Source organism: Rhamphochromis longiceps, linkage group LG17 (assembly GCF_057381845.1).
Source record: "Rhamphochromis longiceps isolate RC_006_pf linkage group LG17, R_longiceps_female_GT1.1, whole genome shotgun sequence".
In the NCBI taxonomy this organism is placed as follows: Eukaryota; Metazoa; Chordata; class Actinopteri; order Cichliformes; family Cichlidae; genus Rhamphochromis; species Rhamphochromis longiceps.
This window is the reverse complement of record NC_140573.1, coordinates 3,699,142-3,714,200: the sequence shown is the minus strand read 5'-3', so window position 1 is coordinate 3,714,200 and position 15,059 is coordinate 3,699,142. Positions and strand designations below refer to the sequence as shown.

The 15,059-nt window shown below is 42.1% G+C and overlaps 1 protein-coding gene across 8 annotated transcripts in view; it reads left to right on the top strand.

Annotated features, from left to right (window-relative positions):
* osbpl8 (oxysterol binding protein-like 8) overlaps positions 1-15,059 on the top strand; it is a 98,086-nt gene that overhangs the window by 62,519 nt on the left and 20,508 nt on the right. Inside the window, exon 1 of one of the 8 annotated variants that reach the window (XM_085387829.1) lies at positions 9,327-9,655. The exons of the other annotated variants lie outside the window; for them this stretch is intronic. Within the exon in view, the coding sequence (XP_085243955.1) occupies positions 9,505-9,655 (151 nt within the window). The 5' untranslated portion in view covers positions 9,327-9,504. Of the gene's footprint in view, positions 1-9,326; positions 9,656-15,059 lie in introns of those variants that run through there. 8 annotated transcript variants of the gene reach the window in all.

The following is a 15,059-nucleotide window of genomic DNA, read 5'->3' as shown; positions in this document are numbered from 1 at the left end:
GTTTGTTTCTGGGCAGCATCACATGGCATGAAATGATAAGATGTCTTTCATGTGATTCCTCAAATTTGACCATTTTCTTCACTAACCAGCTCTGTGTAATGAGGCTGAATGCAGAACTGAGCTCCTCTGCAGCAGTTGCTCTGATAAAGCACATGACTATTAATTGTTTGTTAGATATCCAGAATGGCTGTCCCAGACGGGAGCGTTAAAATATCACCGGCTCAATCGCTACACAACATGCTTGAAAAACACCATATACTTCATATACTGTACACTATAGGTCCAAACACACACACACACACACACACACACACACACACACACACACGCACACACACTCTGACCATTACAATCATTGTAGTTGCTGTTGAGTTCTAAATAGAGCTGCATACTGTACACGCTGAGCCTCTTAACTCTTATAATCCTGTTTCCTTTGTCTTCTTTTATTCTGTTGCGTGTTATGTTGACACTTTAAGACATAGAAGCAATGGCCATTTGTAGCCTCAGGATAGCTATCAGGGTTTTGCTTAGTCTCTCTCTTTTTTCTCTCCAGCCAACTGCAGACCTTTTTAGGAGATCCCAACTTCAAACCTGCTCATCCTGTTCCACTCGAGATTTGAGCTTCCTTTCTGGAAACCATCTCATTCAGGACTGTTGATGGGCTCAGGGATGGAAGTTCCCATGCAGCAGAATAGGAACAAATCAAAGAGGGGGTTCTATAGCTTTGAGGAAATTGGTCTTACATCATTGCTCATGCCTTATTCTTGTATTACAGCGCCCTCTTGTGGACACCTTACTGTGATTAGAAAATTACTAGAGTGTTGTTAGATTTCCTTGTTCTCAGTGTGTGTTCTTAGTATCAGAAAATTTAGTTTGATTCCTCTTAAGATCACAGAGAGCATGAAGGGCAAAGAAGCGGAGGCTGATAGTTTTGATTTTGAGACTGTAAACTGTGACAGATCCTTTGTTTTTATTGCTGTGAGTGAAAAATGTTCCAATGTGGGATTTTTATTTTTAAATGAAAAATATTTTCTGGCAAATCTTGCTTATAGTATACAAGAAAAACTGAATCTCTGTGTCAGTGTTTCCTACATTATTCTAGGGTGGAACTCACTTTCTTACCACAAGAGAGAGCAAGCGGTACAGAGAATCTAATGACTGTGTTGTTATTGCAGAAACACTCTCTGTGTCAGGCTTATCAGCCTAGGTGTATGCAGTGATCGCTGAAGAGTGTGATCTGTGTGTTGCTGTGTGGATATAGGCTCAACACATCAGCAGCCTTTTGGGATCGGTCCATTAAAATCTTTGTCAGACGTTCAATGAGATACATGTTTTGTGTTTATGGTATAGCTGAAATGTATTAGTATACATACTGGAGTAAGAAGTGCTTAGTCAGCCCTTGGCTAATATTTCTCATTTCCTGGTGTAAGCATACAGAATAAAAGCAGTCAACTTACTTCACATTTTAGTCCTCACTGCTTCAGAGAAACAAGAGTCTGTAAGAATATATACCCAATATGACCCTCAAGTCCCTGCAGTCCAGAATGGGTATCCATGGCAACCGATTTGACTTCAACGTCTAGCCGATGGTCTTGTGTCAAAGTGATGACAGTGTTTGCTTTGCCGTGTTTTCTCTTGCCAGTGTTAACATAGATTCTGCCTGATGTCCTTGGGTTAAAATAGGCAGTTTCTTAATATTGGAGTTCACGAATGAATCCACCCCATACACGAGGGCACGACTGCTGCTGTGGTACAGATCTTTCTGGAAGAATATTCTGTAGGAGTTGTGAGAACATTCACATCTAAGGTGTGAAGATGGAATGTGATTTTGAATTGCTGTGTTGGTGTGTCGCTGCTGCAGAGCAGGATTTCTGGAGGATAACAACTTGTGTTGAAACATAATCACATTTGATTGTACCCCAGCTGCGATGTGCTGACTAACCCTCGTGATACATTTGCATACATAGTAATCGTTTTAAAAGGCTAGAGCTTAAAGCTCCATGTTTACATGTTCATGATGGATGAAATCCCTCTTATCCTCCTCATAGCAGATTCTGACCTCATTAGCAACCATTTGATTGTTTTTATAAAGAAATGTGCACAAAAGCACCTCCTTGCATACTCCTGGAAGTTTCAGCGTTTCAGTGTGGCTTCTAGTTTTTAGTTGAAGTCCCCTCTGTTGTCGAAAGCTTATGTGCTTGATCTCCTGATGTGATGCACCACTTTCAGATCTCTGGTATGGAGCTTGAGGCTTGATTTTCATCACTGGTGAAGATCCTGAAAACAATTGGGTCAGTTTGACACTGAAGTTGATTTCCTTACTAAAACTGTAGATATGCAGCACTGAAAGCAGTCCATGCATATCCACATTATCTGAAAGCAGAGAATGTCTAGATTAAATTGGTCCTCATACGTTGCTTAGATGCTACAACCTAGTCAATAATCTTCTTCTACATCTTCTTTGCTGTCTTCTGCTCCTCCTCCTCATTGCTTTTGTCAACCTTTCATCATTGAAGTTAATTAAGTGTATTGCATTGTAATTGATCACGCAGTTCTGCATTTCTGTCCTGCCTGGGACAGATGCTGGACACACTGGAGGGATTATATCTGGGAACATAATGGTGTCCCCATGGAGGTGTTGGAGCGGGTGGCTGGGGAGATCAGTGCTTAAACGGCTATCCCCACATTTAGTTGTAGATGCATGAATTGATCCAAATATATGCGTGAGCATGTAGTGTATTTACATTTCTACACAAAGGGAATCCAATTTGACTGCAAAATTGACTTTTTGGAAATCTAATTACTGCTAGAACGGTTGGAGGTAACCAGATTACTGCAGCATCTGCAGAAAAAGTGACTAGATGTTTGATTTACCACCTAGAGTATGTATTTCCTATCACTGATTGGATAGTTTCAGCTCACTTTGAAAGTGGGATTTTCCCATAAACTATCATGTGTGCTCTCTAAATATGAATTCTAAAATTTTGAATTTTCAAAGGATGATTTTTGACTTTATAGATTGTAATGTACTGTAATAATCTTTCAAGTCAGTTCAGTTCAATTTTATTTACACAGCACCAAATCACAACAACAGTCGCCTTAAGACACTTTATATTGTGATGTAGACCCTACAACACTACAAATAGAGAAAAACCCAACAATCATATGACCCCCTATGAGCAAGCACTTTGGCGACAGTGGGAAGGAAAAACTCCCTTTTAACAGGAAGAAACCTCCAGCAGAACCAGGCTCAGGGAGGGGCGGGGCCATCTGCTGTGATTGGTTGGGGTGAGAGAAGGAACACAGGATAAAGACATGCTGTGGAAGAGAGACAGAGGTTAATAACAAGTGTGATTCAGTGCAGAGGTCTCTTAACACATAGTGAGTGAGAAAGGTGACTGAAGAAGAAACACTCAATGCATCATGGGAATCCCTCAGCAGCCTACACCTATTGCAGCATAACTAAGGGAGGATTCAGGGTCACCTCAACAATCTTGTTGATCGAAGAAAGATGGACAAAAAATCCAACTATACCTGCAAGTTTTAATTTTGTGTTTAGTTCAGATTGCTTTCATGACTCTGTGTGCTGTTTGGATTATTTAGTTTAATTAGTGAGAGACAGAGCATAAAAACAGGCGCACAAACTCGGTGTGTTCCCTAAAGAAATAAACTCATCACTAAAGGAAACTTCACACAGCCACTTTCACTTGCTCCTCTTGCCAGACTGCTACTGGGAAAGTTTGAAAGAGATGCATGTGTGAATCATACGAGGGGGCGGATAATGAAGAGGATAAGATGGTGAGAGAATTTGATAAAGATTTGATAAAAAAATGAAGAGGAATTGTAGAAGAAGGAAAAAAGAGGAAAGGCAGGAAGTTAAGCTACAGTGCCAGAGCAGGTGGAGTCGGTGCGGATTTAAGCTCAGCCGCAGGGATTATGGCGTCAGACAGGGTTAACAGCCACTGCCAATCCAGTGTCCCTTCTTCCGCCTACGCTCTCATCCAATGAGTGCCTGACCCTGAAAGGCAAGAGCACTGAGCGAGTTTGACCAAGGTTTGTCTGTAGAGAGCTGGAGGACACAAAGACATGATGGAGAATATGTCTGCTTGCAGCCTGAGCTCTGCTCGGACGGCTGAAGGCTTGTCTGGACTGACATGACTTGGGTGTAAAGCATGATTTGGGATCTTAAACTGCCGGCAGTACTTAACGTTGGAACATTTTCTTTTAAGACTTAACCTTAAGGAGTCCAAGGTATAGTATTAAGTAGTACAAGCTGTCACAGCAGTTGAAGTAGTGCTTGGTGGAATTGGAGACAGTGAAGGCAGAAGAGTAACGTAGTTTGAAGCCGCTCACCTGACTTCCAGCGCTAGCCTGTTTAGTGATTTGTGCTGTCTTGTGTGCTTTTGTGCTTATATACTCCATGTAAGGTTGCTCTCACGAGGACAGAAGGGAGCTCACACCAACATAAAACCACTTTTACTCATCAGAGTATGAATGTGGACTGAAATAAGAGATATGCATGTTGTTTGATTTACTGTAGGAAGGAGGAGTACAGCAGAAGAATGATTTAAAAAGCCTCCGTGCTCCACAGCTAATCTCAGGCTTACAGGGTCTAAGACTATAGACGTTTTACTGCGTGTGACTCTTGAAGGTGTTTGAGTCTTACTATTCTATCAATAGGTTTTTGTTCACTTTTGTGATTGACTACAAAACATGATAATAACTTCTGACTTTTATTTTTTCAATAACTCAACAAACAGCTGTATTTATTGCAAACATAGTGAAGAATAACAGGAGAGTTAATGAACTTTGCTTTGTTTTGAACCGTGACACCATGTAAAGCATCAACAGTGGTCAGATCAACTTAATGTAATAGCAACTTTGCTCTGGACAAATAAGACTAAGAGTCTTAGTGGCTCTTTGAGGCCGTATTTAGCCATAGGAACATCTCGAGCTGACATGCTAACAGTGGTGTGCTATTGCTATCATCACAATGCAGAATATTCACCATCTTCAGCTGAAGTTCATGTGCAGCTAATAGAAACAGTATTGATCAAATGTAAAGTTGTGCCTCAATGATGGCCTATCATAACGTGCCAAGTAATCATCAAAAACATCCCAGAGCGTGACAAGAATATCTTTTCTGGTTTTTTTTAAGTAAATGTCACATACATGGTTGTATTGGTTGCACTGGATCCTTATCTCCAAATTTAAAGCAGCATTCAGTGGCTTTCAAGACTGTTTATGTTCAGTTCTCCTGATGACGAAACAGAACAAGGACATCATACCGATTTTACGTTGTGGGCCACGTACAGTGTCATGAACACTTTGATCTTCATTCAATTCAGTGTCACTTGTATAGCACTAACTCAAAAGCAGCTGTCACCTCAGTGCAAAAGTGTGAGTAGGCCTTACCAGTGAAACTCCTCTTTGTCAGTGTAAAGAAGTTTAGAAGACAAAACGCCAAAACACAGACTTAACAATGTGGTGTATGCTGTACAGTGCAGCGAGGAATGCTCAGACCTCTACATTGGAGAGACCAAACAGCCACTTCACAAGCGCATGGCACAACATAGAAGAGCCACCTCCACAGGACAAGACTCAGCAGTCCATCTGCATCTTAAGGATAAAGGTCACTCTTTCGAGGATGCCAATGTTCACATTTTGGACAGAGAGGACAGATGGTTTGAAAGAGGAGTGAAAGAAGCATCTATGTCCACTGTGAGCAACCATCTTTGAACAGAGGCGGTGGTTTACGACACCAACTCTCTGCCATGTATAATCCAGTTTTGAGATCCCTCCCCAGACGCCTTAACGCCCACTCACATCCTGGGCCATCTGACCTCAGGAATTCACATGATAAGGTGGGGCCAGGTTTCACAATGAACACACCCGAAACTCTGGCTGATTGGGACCCACACCCAGTTTCACACCTTGGCTCAGGCGATTAGAGGATCATCAGGGGGTCCTTTTGTCCCTCTGTGGGGGGTCACTCCCACTAGGTTTATATCTGGGACTCTCCACCATTTGACCTTAGAACTGAAGAAGCTTCTCGGATGAGAGGTGAAACGTCTTCAAGCAACTTAAAGAAGTCTTTGCAAGCTCCTTTGACTACGATGACCTGGATGACTGAGAACCTTCACAGACATAAAGAAGTTTAAATACACATTTAATCCGTTAGATATTTAAGGAAACAGAAGTGTAGTGTCAGGCTTAAATTATAAGAAACAAATGTGTAAAATTACTGAAAAGCTTCTGTTAGCTAATAGCCCAGGCTGTCATGTGATTATAAAACAGAAACATCTTGTTAATTAAAGGTGGGGCTTTTGTTCTTTTCTTTTGAATGTATGAAGAGTCCGCCCTGGGTAGCCTGGATATAGCTGGGAAAATGACCCAGATGATGACTAAATTTAGAAAAAGACTATCATGTGACTCAGAATGCCTTTGGAGTAACCAAAATGGGCATTTCCTCCTCTGCAAGCAGGTTAATGAGGTCTAGGATGTGAATTATACACGCAGACCATCTAATTAGCTGTATTAATTAAAGCACGGTTGAGGCAGGCAGCGCTCACATTTATCAGCTGTAGATTGATTAGCTACGTTGGGGACAGATGTTTTGGAAGGGATTACACTCACAAGTACTTCACAAGTTATCTCGGCTGAAATGTCCATGGACAGCTGGCAGGCAAGGCTTTGCGAGATGCCAGCAGATTTCTAGATTCCTTGCAAAGGTCTAGAATGAAAGAATGAATAGGACGGGTGAGATTAAAGGTGGCAGAAGACTGCAAGGAACAAGAGCTGATAATGTTCTTCAGTGTTGGGTTTCAAATCTAAGACTCAGGCCAAATGTGTTCCTTCGCTCTTACATAAATAAACGAGTTATCAGTGACTGTGTTTATATGAACCATACTGATGACACTTATCTTTCATTGGCCTTCAGCTTTGAACCTAAAAAGTTTATCCTTTAAAAAATCCTGAACACATTCACTGCGTGTATAAGAGAACTAAATCTAAAATAATCCACATGTATCAGCTTCTGTCGGATTTCAGACGAGACCAGAGGTCAGCTAGATTCATGGTGCAGAGGTACCATTTATAGAAAGTGCTCAGTGTGTCACAGATGTGTGCCAACAAAGCACTTCACAGTCAGTGTCACCTACAGGCACAGACAATGCACCTGGTTTTAGCTCTATTTACTGTACCTGTGTCCAGGAGAAGCACATGTTTCAATGCGGCATTCAGTGGCCGCGCTGCAGCCCGGAGCCTTCTGTGCCTTTGAACACTAAAGCTTAACCCGGCAGTGCTGACAGGCTTTCTTATTTCCCTGTGCAATGTGGGAATAAAAGGGTGGTCTGAGCAGTGGTGTGACAACAAACTTCCTTCTGTCCTCAGAGCATCTGGTGTGTGTGTGTGTGTGTGTGTGTGTGTGTGTGTGTGTGTGTGTGTGTGTGTGTGTGTGTGTGTGTGTACATATTTGCAATCTGATGACTCGTTATAGCATAGCAGGTATGGTTTACAAGCTGTAGTTATTTGTGTTGTCAGACAGAATAGGGAATGAAAAAGGGACATTTCACTGCAAATTAATTTGGCCATTTAAAGCAGCAGCAGCCAGCGAGGAAGCTTTTCTGACTGTCATACTAAACAAATCCGGACAACACGGTGTACATCGACTGTACAGACATGCTCTTATTAACCCTGCCTGCTTACTGCTGTGAATGCTTCGAGTAATTTGAAGTCATTAGCTCGATGCTGGACTGAATTATCACCGTTCCCATCTTCAGTCTAACACTGCCTCTTCTCTGATGGCTATGGAGAAGGGAATTGAATATTCTTTTACTAATCTTTGAAGACCAGCATAGCGGAGCATTCAAAGAATGGTTCAGCATGTGTCTCCATCAAAACAACCAAGAACTGAGTGATTAAAACATCACTGTTGTACCCTGAGTGACTTAGTAATCGTTAGCCCCCCCATGGATCGGGGGGGGGGGAACACAGCTAGGTCAGTTAGTGAATTAGAACATCTGAATAATGATTAATCAGCCTGAATAATCACAGTATTAACAAAGAAGATATTTTTTGGATTCACATTTGCCCATCATATTAAATGTAAACAGAAAAGGGCAATGGTGAAAAAAACCATCCTAGAAGCCACTGACTCTGCAGCAGCTTCAGGAGAGTTTGATTAAGTAACGTGGTCATCATTTTTTTACTTTTTATTCTGAAGGTCATGAACAAACTCTAGACCTTATACATTTGTGAACAAAACTTGCTTCAGTGCAAAAGGAAAATCAAAAATTAAAACTTTGATAACTGGCTAATCGACATTTGCTGAAAATATAACAGCTACTGATTGATTTCTTACTTTCTAACGTTCAGACTAAGATGTCTGCTGACCACGTGGCAATCATGTAATACGTTTATAATGGACTGAAGCTGAATATGAGTCCTATGTTTATACCCAAATTTTCTAAATTACTGTTAAATGTTTTAATGCAGCTTTGACCTTCTCAGAATTTGGCAAACATAAACACTCAACAGTTTAAATATTTTCCCAACCCTGCCTCAGTGCTGGCAGAGTAGATGAATCAAACTATTATCTGGCAATCCCACCTTTTCATTCGCAGTGGCTGTCATGCTGGCTAACAGCAGTGATGCCACAGCTGCTTCCACAGCAAGACTTTCTACTTTGCTGCGTTAGCCAGGAGTATTGGTAAGAGGTTGAGCTTATCATCTGGCATCTGTGCCTTATAAAAGTCTATTATTTGCCATGTTAACTACATTTATTTTTAATCCTTTTAATTTGTTTCTGTGTCTTCATTAGTTGTTGTGAGGGCATGAAGGGATCCTTATCCTCATATTTCTTCCTGTAATTTACCGTCATCTGCTGATGTCAAAGGATTGAACGACGACACTAAATTCAGCTGGAGAAATATTTTGACAATAATAAGTATGGTAGACGTCAGAGACATGCCACCCCAGTGACTAATCCAGAGTAAGGTTGAAAAGCGGTGAAGTGTCCCTTTGAATCTGAAATAATGACTAAGAGACGCAGCAAGAGATTGAGCTGAAGTGAAAGATGAGATGCGGAACATAAGGGCTGTTTTCAAGCTAAGATGCGGCTCCCCTACCCATCCCGAGGAGAGGGAGTGGGAGGGGCTCAGCTTATTCGTTATTAAGTACTTACAGGCTGCTGCTTTCATACACACTCACAGGGCACAGATTGAGTGAGAGAGAGGGAGGCAGAGAGAGAGAGGGAGGAAGAAAGCAGTCGGCTGAAGGAAGCGTAAAAGAAAGCAGCGACTGCACCGGTCCAATGCCTGCTATCTGAACCGCTCTGTGTTTCTGTTTGTGTGTGTATGTGTTGCTGGTTGGGATATTCGCTTGCACACTAGCTGTGTGGGGAAGATCGGATTGTATCCCGATACCCTTCGACCTTCCACCTTTAAGTTTTCCTTACCCACCCCTCACTCCTCCCCTCCCGTCGGGGGAGCTCCTGCCGGCCCCATGATGAAGGAGGAAGGCCTGCTTAGTCGTCGCCGTTTCTCCACGTGCGGCGGGACGGCATCGCTTCGACCTCCACACCCGGACGGACGCAAACTCATCCGCAATGCCTCGTTCGGGGGCTATAACGAGCTGTCACCCATCTCGCTGCCAGGTGGGTGCACAATGGCGTGGAACGTCTCGCAAAGCTCAACGCTGGGAAGTGATGCAGGCTTATTAGTAGGTTTGCAGATGATTGACTTCTGACCTCTGCTACTTTTTGGCCTTGTGTCCTAAATACAGTAGTTGTACTGTTGGTATTGGTTTACTGTGGTCCTGAGAGTTTCGAGAACCACCTTAAATTCTGTGCAATGGGATGTATTCATGAAAGGAACCGATTCTGTCGACTGCATCATAGAAGGATTTGTTTGTAGGTGTTTCGAAGGGATACGTGTGAAGGCAGAGACAAACTTTTGGATGGGGTAAAACACCAGAATTCTTAAAATGGGTACATTATTTGATGCTTTTAGGTTTTCCTCAAAGGCATTTATAGTGTCGACTGCTTTTATTCTCACACCCAGACAATCACTGCATAAGTGTGTCAGTTGACTCAGTGAAAAAGTCATTTTTAACATTCAGCAAATACATGAATTGAAACATATGAAGACTCAAATCATTCTGCTTCATGTTCAAAGCAGGGGATTACAAAGTTGAAAGATAAGTCATTATCAAACACCATGCCACTCACTTTGATTGCTTGTAACTTAAACTTGCCTCAGCTCTGAGGCACATTGAATCAACTAGCAACGAGAGCAGAGGACACTGTTGCTGTCAACAACAGAGCTGTCAAAAGATTAGAGGCAACGCAACAGGCATTGTTTCTCTTTGAAGAGTGCAGCACTGGGCTTTATCCTACGTATGCATTTCTTTTTTGCTTGGTCATTGTTGAGAGATGATGCTTGTCTTAGAGGACTTTTCCTGCTCTCCCCTCTTTCAGAGCCACACACACAACCATTTACAGAGTCAGGAGATAGCCTTCCCTTCAACTGGTTTAGCTTTACGCGGGTTCCTGTGATACCTCTATTAGAGTGCAGTGATAATCCTTATTTTTGAAAGTACACTTAATCCCAGAGAACATTTAGGATTAAATCAGTTTTGTGTTCACTTCCTTTTGTTTATCCTGCTGAAAATGATGTAAACCTGGAGGCAGACAGCTGGCAGGCGCAAGAGCTTTCAGAGAGTGAACGTCCTCTGTTCCACTTTCACAAGTAACCGTTTTAACCTTTATGAATCCAGGAAAGGCTGACTGTGCACTAGAGCAGGGCGATATGACCAAAAATATTTATCACTATATACATTTGAAAATTTGCGATGACGATATAACTGATGATATAATTGACGCTAGACAAAATACTTTACAACTCCACAACTTTATTAGTGCAAAAAACCCCATCAATGTATTTTCACTGAAACAAGCAGCTGTTTTTTATGTGCATTAAAGTTATATAAAAATGTAACAGTGCAAATGCAAATTCCTCGCTGACAGTTTAACCAAAAGGCATTTCCAGTGGAAACTGGCCGACATATCCTCAGCATAACCTTGTATAATATCCACAAAACTTAAAAAGAGGTTCTACACACACAATACGGTAACATTATGTTGAAGCACAGTACGTATCACTCCGCGAGGCTCCGCCTATGATAGCCGTAATGCTCCAACAATCCATCAAGCGGTGCGGCTTCGTAGCTTAGCAAAGTCGTACTGAAACATTTGACAGATTTTCGAGCGCCGTGCACATAAAATCATTTCGAGGTCAGTAACACAACCAGAATTCATACATAAGGCACACGGGATTATAAGAGGCTCTGTCGACTTTCAGAAAAATCAAAGGATTGATTTGAAGTGTGCCGTATTTTCCAAACAACACGGTAATAACGACGGCCCGCTAGCATGCGCTACCAAAAATAGTGCTTTGTTGTGTATCTGACGGACGAAAGCCAAACCAGTTCCACACCAGTGAAGCTGCAGCATTTTTACAAACCAGTTCTGGTTCATCCGTTTCATTCAACGATCCGCTTTCGCTCTTCTCAGTCGCCGCCATGTGCGTATGTAAACATAGGCACTGCACATATTCTATCGCGATATTTCATTTTCCTATCGTTGCCCAAAATTACACCGGTATTACTGTGAACGGTACGATATAGCCCGGCCCTACTGTGCACAAACTCTTTTCAGCATCATACTGTGATTCAGACTTTCACAACGACCTCAGTCCTCTACTGTTTTTTTTTTTAGTGTGCAGCTCTCGCAGTTCAGCACTTTGAGCCATGTCAGTACCATGGTCACAGTGGTGGTCTTGCTCTCCTCGGTCGCTCTGTGTCTGCTTCTTTCCCCTTTAAAACAGCAGCTTCTGCAGCTACGTGTATATTTGGAGCTACGAGACATCGTCTGAGTCATACTCTGTTTCTCACAGTCAGCTCCCAGCCTTAGCTCCATTCATCTTTATTTTAGACATTCTGCTGCAGGAGACATGTGGTGCAGACGGGTAGACTCATTCATTTTCTGTGTTTTTGACAATCTCTTAATATATCTACATGTTTTTTTTGTTTTGTTTTTTACACCCACATTCCTCCAGTTGCCAGTTGACATGACCCTCTGAGACACTTTTCCTTGTTGTGTGTTATTCCTTGTACACTGAAATACATGCTTGCCAGCTGACTTGGTGTTTTTAGTCTTTTCACTTCCTTTTGAGGTTGGGGCTCTGTATTTTCATTACTAGGAGCAGCCGTACCACTTCAATGACAAACACTTTGTTTAACAAAACCGATAAGGGCGAAATTACTAATGAATATTCTTTCTTTGTTTCAATCTGTCAAATAGAAGATTTTTCTTCTCTGCTTTGTCTTTACACTTGTGTTTGTGAGACACAACAGGTGCTAAAACAAATAGTTAGCTGCTGTCCCAAAACTCTGAAGGCAATCAGTGCTGATGAAGGCAGAGTCACCAAGCAGCAGTTATAAGTGGAGGTGTCCACAGTGCCTGAGGCGAGGACGAAGATCCGGAGAATACTTGTAATTTTGTGTCCTCTTCCACTAATTGAAACAAAATGAAAGAGGCAGACTGGGAGGAACCCAGCATGCATGGCAAGCATAAAAACACTCTGGAAGTTTCCTAGAAGCAGAAAAGAACACGACCTTAAAAAGGGGCGATAGATTCATTGAAACTGAAGGTAAACTCTCTGAATAGTGACTAAGAGAAAACCTTCAACTTTTCTTATCTTCCTTAATGTATCTCTATTTGTAAACGATGGCTAGTGGGTGGAACAGGAAATCTTGGGTCAGATATCCACTGGTTGTTTTGGAAGCCTCGAAAAAAAAACCCAAAAATAAATAAAATAAAAAAGTAAAAATAAAACTAGAAGTCGTGACACCATCCTGAGTTCCACATTTGGATCTGCCTAAACCTTCCTCCCACTTTATCAGCTGACAAGCCAAAATGTCATTACCTGCGGTCTGGGGAACAGTACCAGCATCTGCCAGTGTACATAAGCTCAGGTGAAATATAAATAGACCAAGACAAAAAACAGCAGCTGTGGTAATACAACCAGCCTAATGCCCTCTCTGTCATCCATACACATCCTGTTTGAAATACCAACCTTTTTTAAAAGATAATATGCTGTTGTCTCCTCACATCAGGATAAAAGTACAGCACTGTGGATCAGAGGTTTATGTGCCTGCTTTTGCAGTGGTAAGCTAAGGCTGCATAATAAGCAGGTTTGAAGGCCACCAACCAGGCCTGGAGATTTAAAAGAAACCTGGGCTCAGCTGCACCTAATGCTCTAACCTTGTATTGAAACGTTGTATTGTTCATCAGCCCATCACTAAGTGAGAGAGCACGCCCTTAGTTCCTCGGTAGTCAGAGATTGAGTGCAGCGGAAATTGATTTAGAGGTTGAAACTTGGCTTTGGCAAAACTAATAAGAGAGTGGAAAAAGCTGGATGCCTGCGGTCCATAATTAGATAGTCCCTGCTCATCTTCAGGTCAGCATGACCTAGCACATTGTATGGTGGATAGGATACTCTTTTTAGATTATCAAGAGGAAGTGGCACATTACAGTGTCTATGCATAGTTATGCCGATTTGTTTTAGTTTAAACGGGAGTTCCTTTCGAAACATGAAGGGATTAGTTCAGTTGTCACGGGAAAGATGACCTGGCCTAAGAAAACATTTGAACAATGTCATCTGTGGTCCAGTAACTGTGGGAATAAAACAGTTTCTGTCAACATCAAACACAACCTGAATGAATGCACGCATCGAGTGATTCAAATCCACGCTAGCTGGTTCTGCATATCATCCTCACCTCTCCTCGCAAAGCAATTGCAGCTACATGCAGCAAAAACGTCTTTGTGGAGGAACAGAGAGCATTTGAAATTAAATTTGTAGTGGTTAACACATTTGCCTTACATGTCTAAGATCAGGAAAGAAATCAAGAGGTCACAACCTTAGTGTGCTCCTAGTCCCAGTCCCAAGCTCGGACAAATGGGAGTGTTGCGTCAGGAAGTAAAATCTGTGCCAAATCAAAGTTGTGCATCCATCTGCTGTGGTGACCCCTTGGGAAATAAGGGAGCAGCTGAAAGCACCTTGCCAGTTACGTGAATTCATGCACTGCTTTGAGCTACTCTACAGATTTGTCCACGCATACTAAATTACACTAAAACAGTATCCATGACTTTTTCCAGCTGGTGTTTCTTTCCCTTTCAGTGAACCAGACGTCTTTCAATTTTTTATGATGTGTCACCAGTACCATAGAGATGCTGTTGCTATGGCAGGTTTCCCACAGTAGCAAACACTCAGGCAGTTTGCTTCCCTGAAATTGAAAAATCACTCTGCTCACAGGCTCCCCCCCCCCCCCCCCCCCTCTCGATTTGTTGTTCTTAGCTCACCTGTTGCCATGGCAGCGTTCATATTTCCTACCAGAATAATAGAGCAGCATCATAGAAAGCTGCGCGTAAGCCGATTTTGAAGAAACCTAGAGACTGCATTGATTAACTCCCTGGATCAGTCTGGTTTTATGAGCTTTAAATGAACTTGATTTAATGAATGTGACGTAGTAGGAATCCAAGTGCTTGCAATAAAAACATCTTCTGGTGGGAGAAGCAGCTTCAGGGTTGCATTAAACAGAGGTGTAGCTCCAAGTTGAGGTGCTGAATACCAACACTGCAGATGATTCTTAGAAGTGAAGGGACCTTTCAGGGCCAGACCTGTATCTCTATGGATGTAAGTTGAAAATGAGTGGTTTGCTTATGTCAAATTCCTAGTGACTTTTTATAGGTTGGAGGATATCAAAGAATGCTGACGTAACGCCTCATTTAAGCAGCAAACTACAAAACCAGGGAGGTTAAAGTACTGTGTTTTTGTCGTGCTCACCCTTTACTAATGCGTCTGCTGTCTGACGTACACTGTGCTTCTAATGATGCAGTCTCATTTCATTCAGTGAGGGATTTTAGAAAAGTGTAAAGGCTTTGGATTTAGCAGGATGCAGCTCTTTCTGTCTCTTTGCTGTTTAATTCCCTTTTCTCT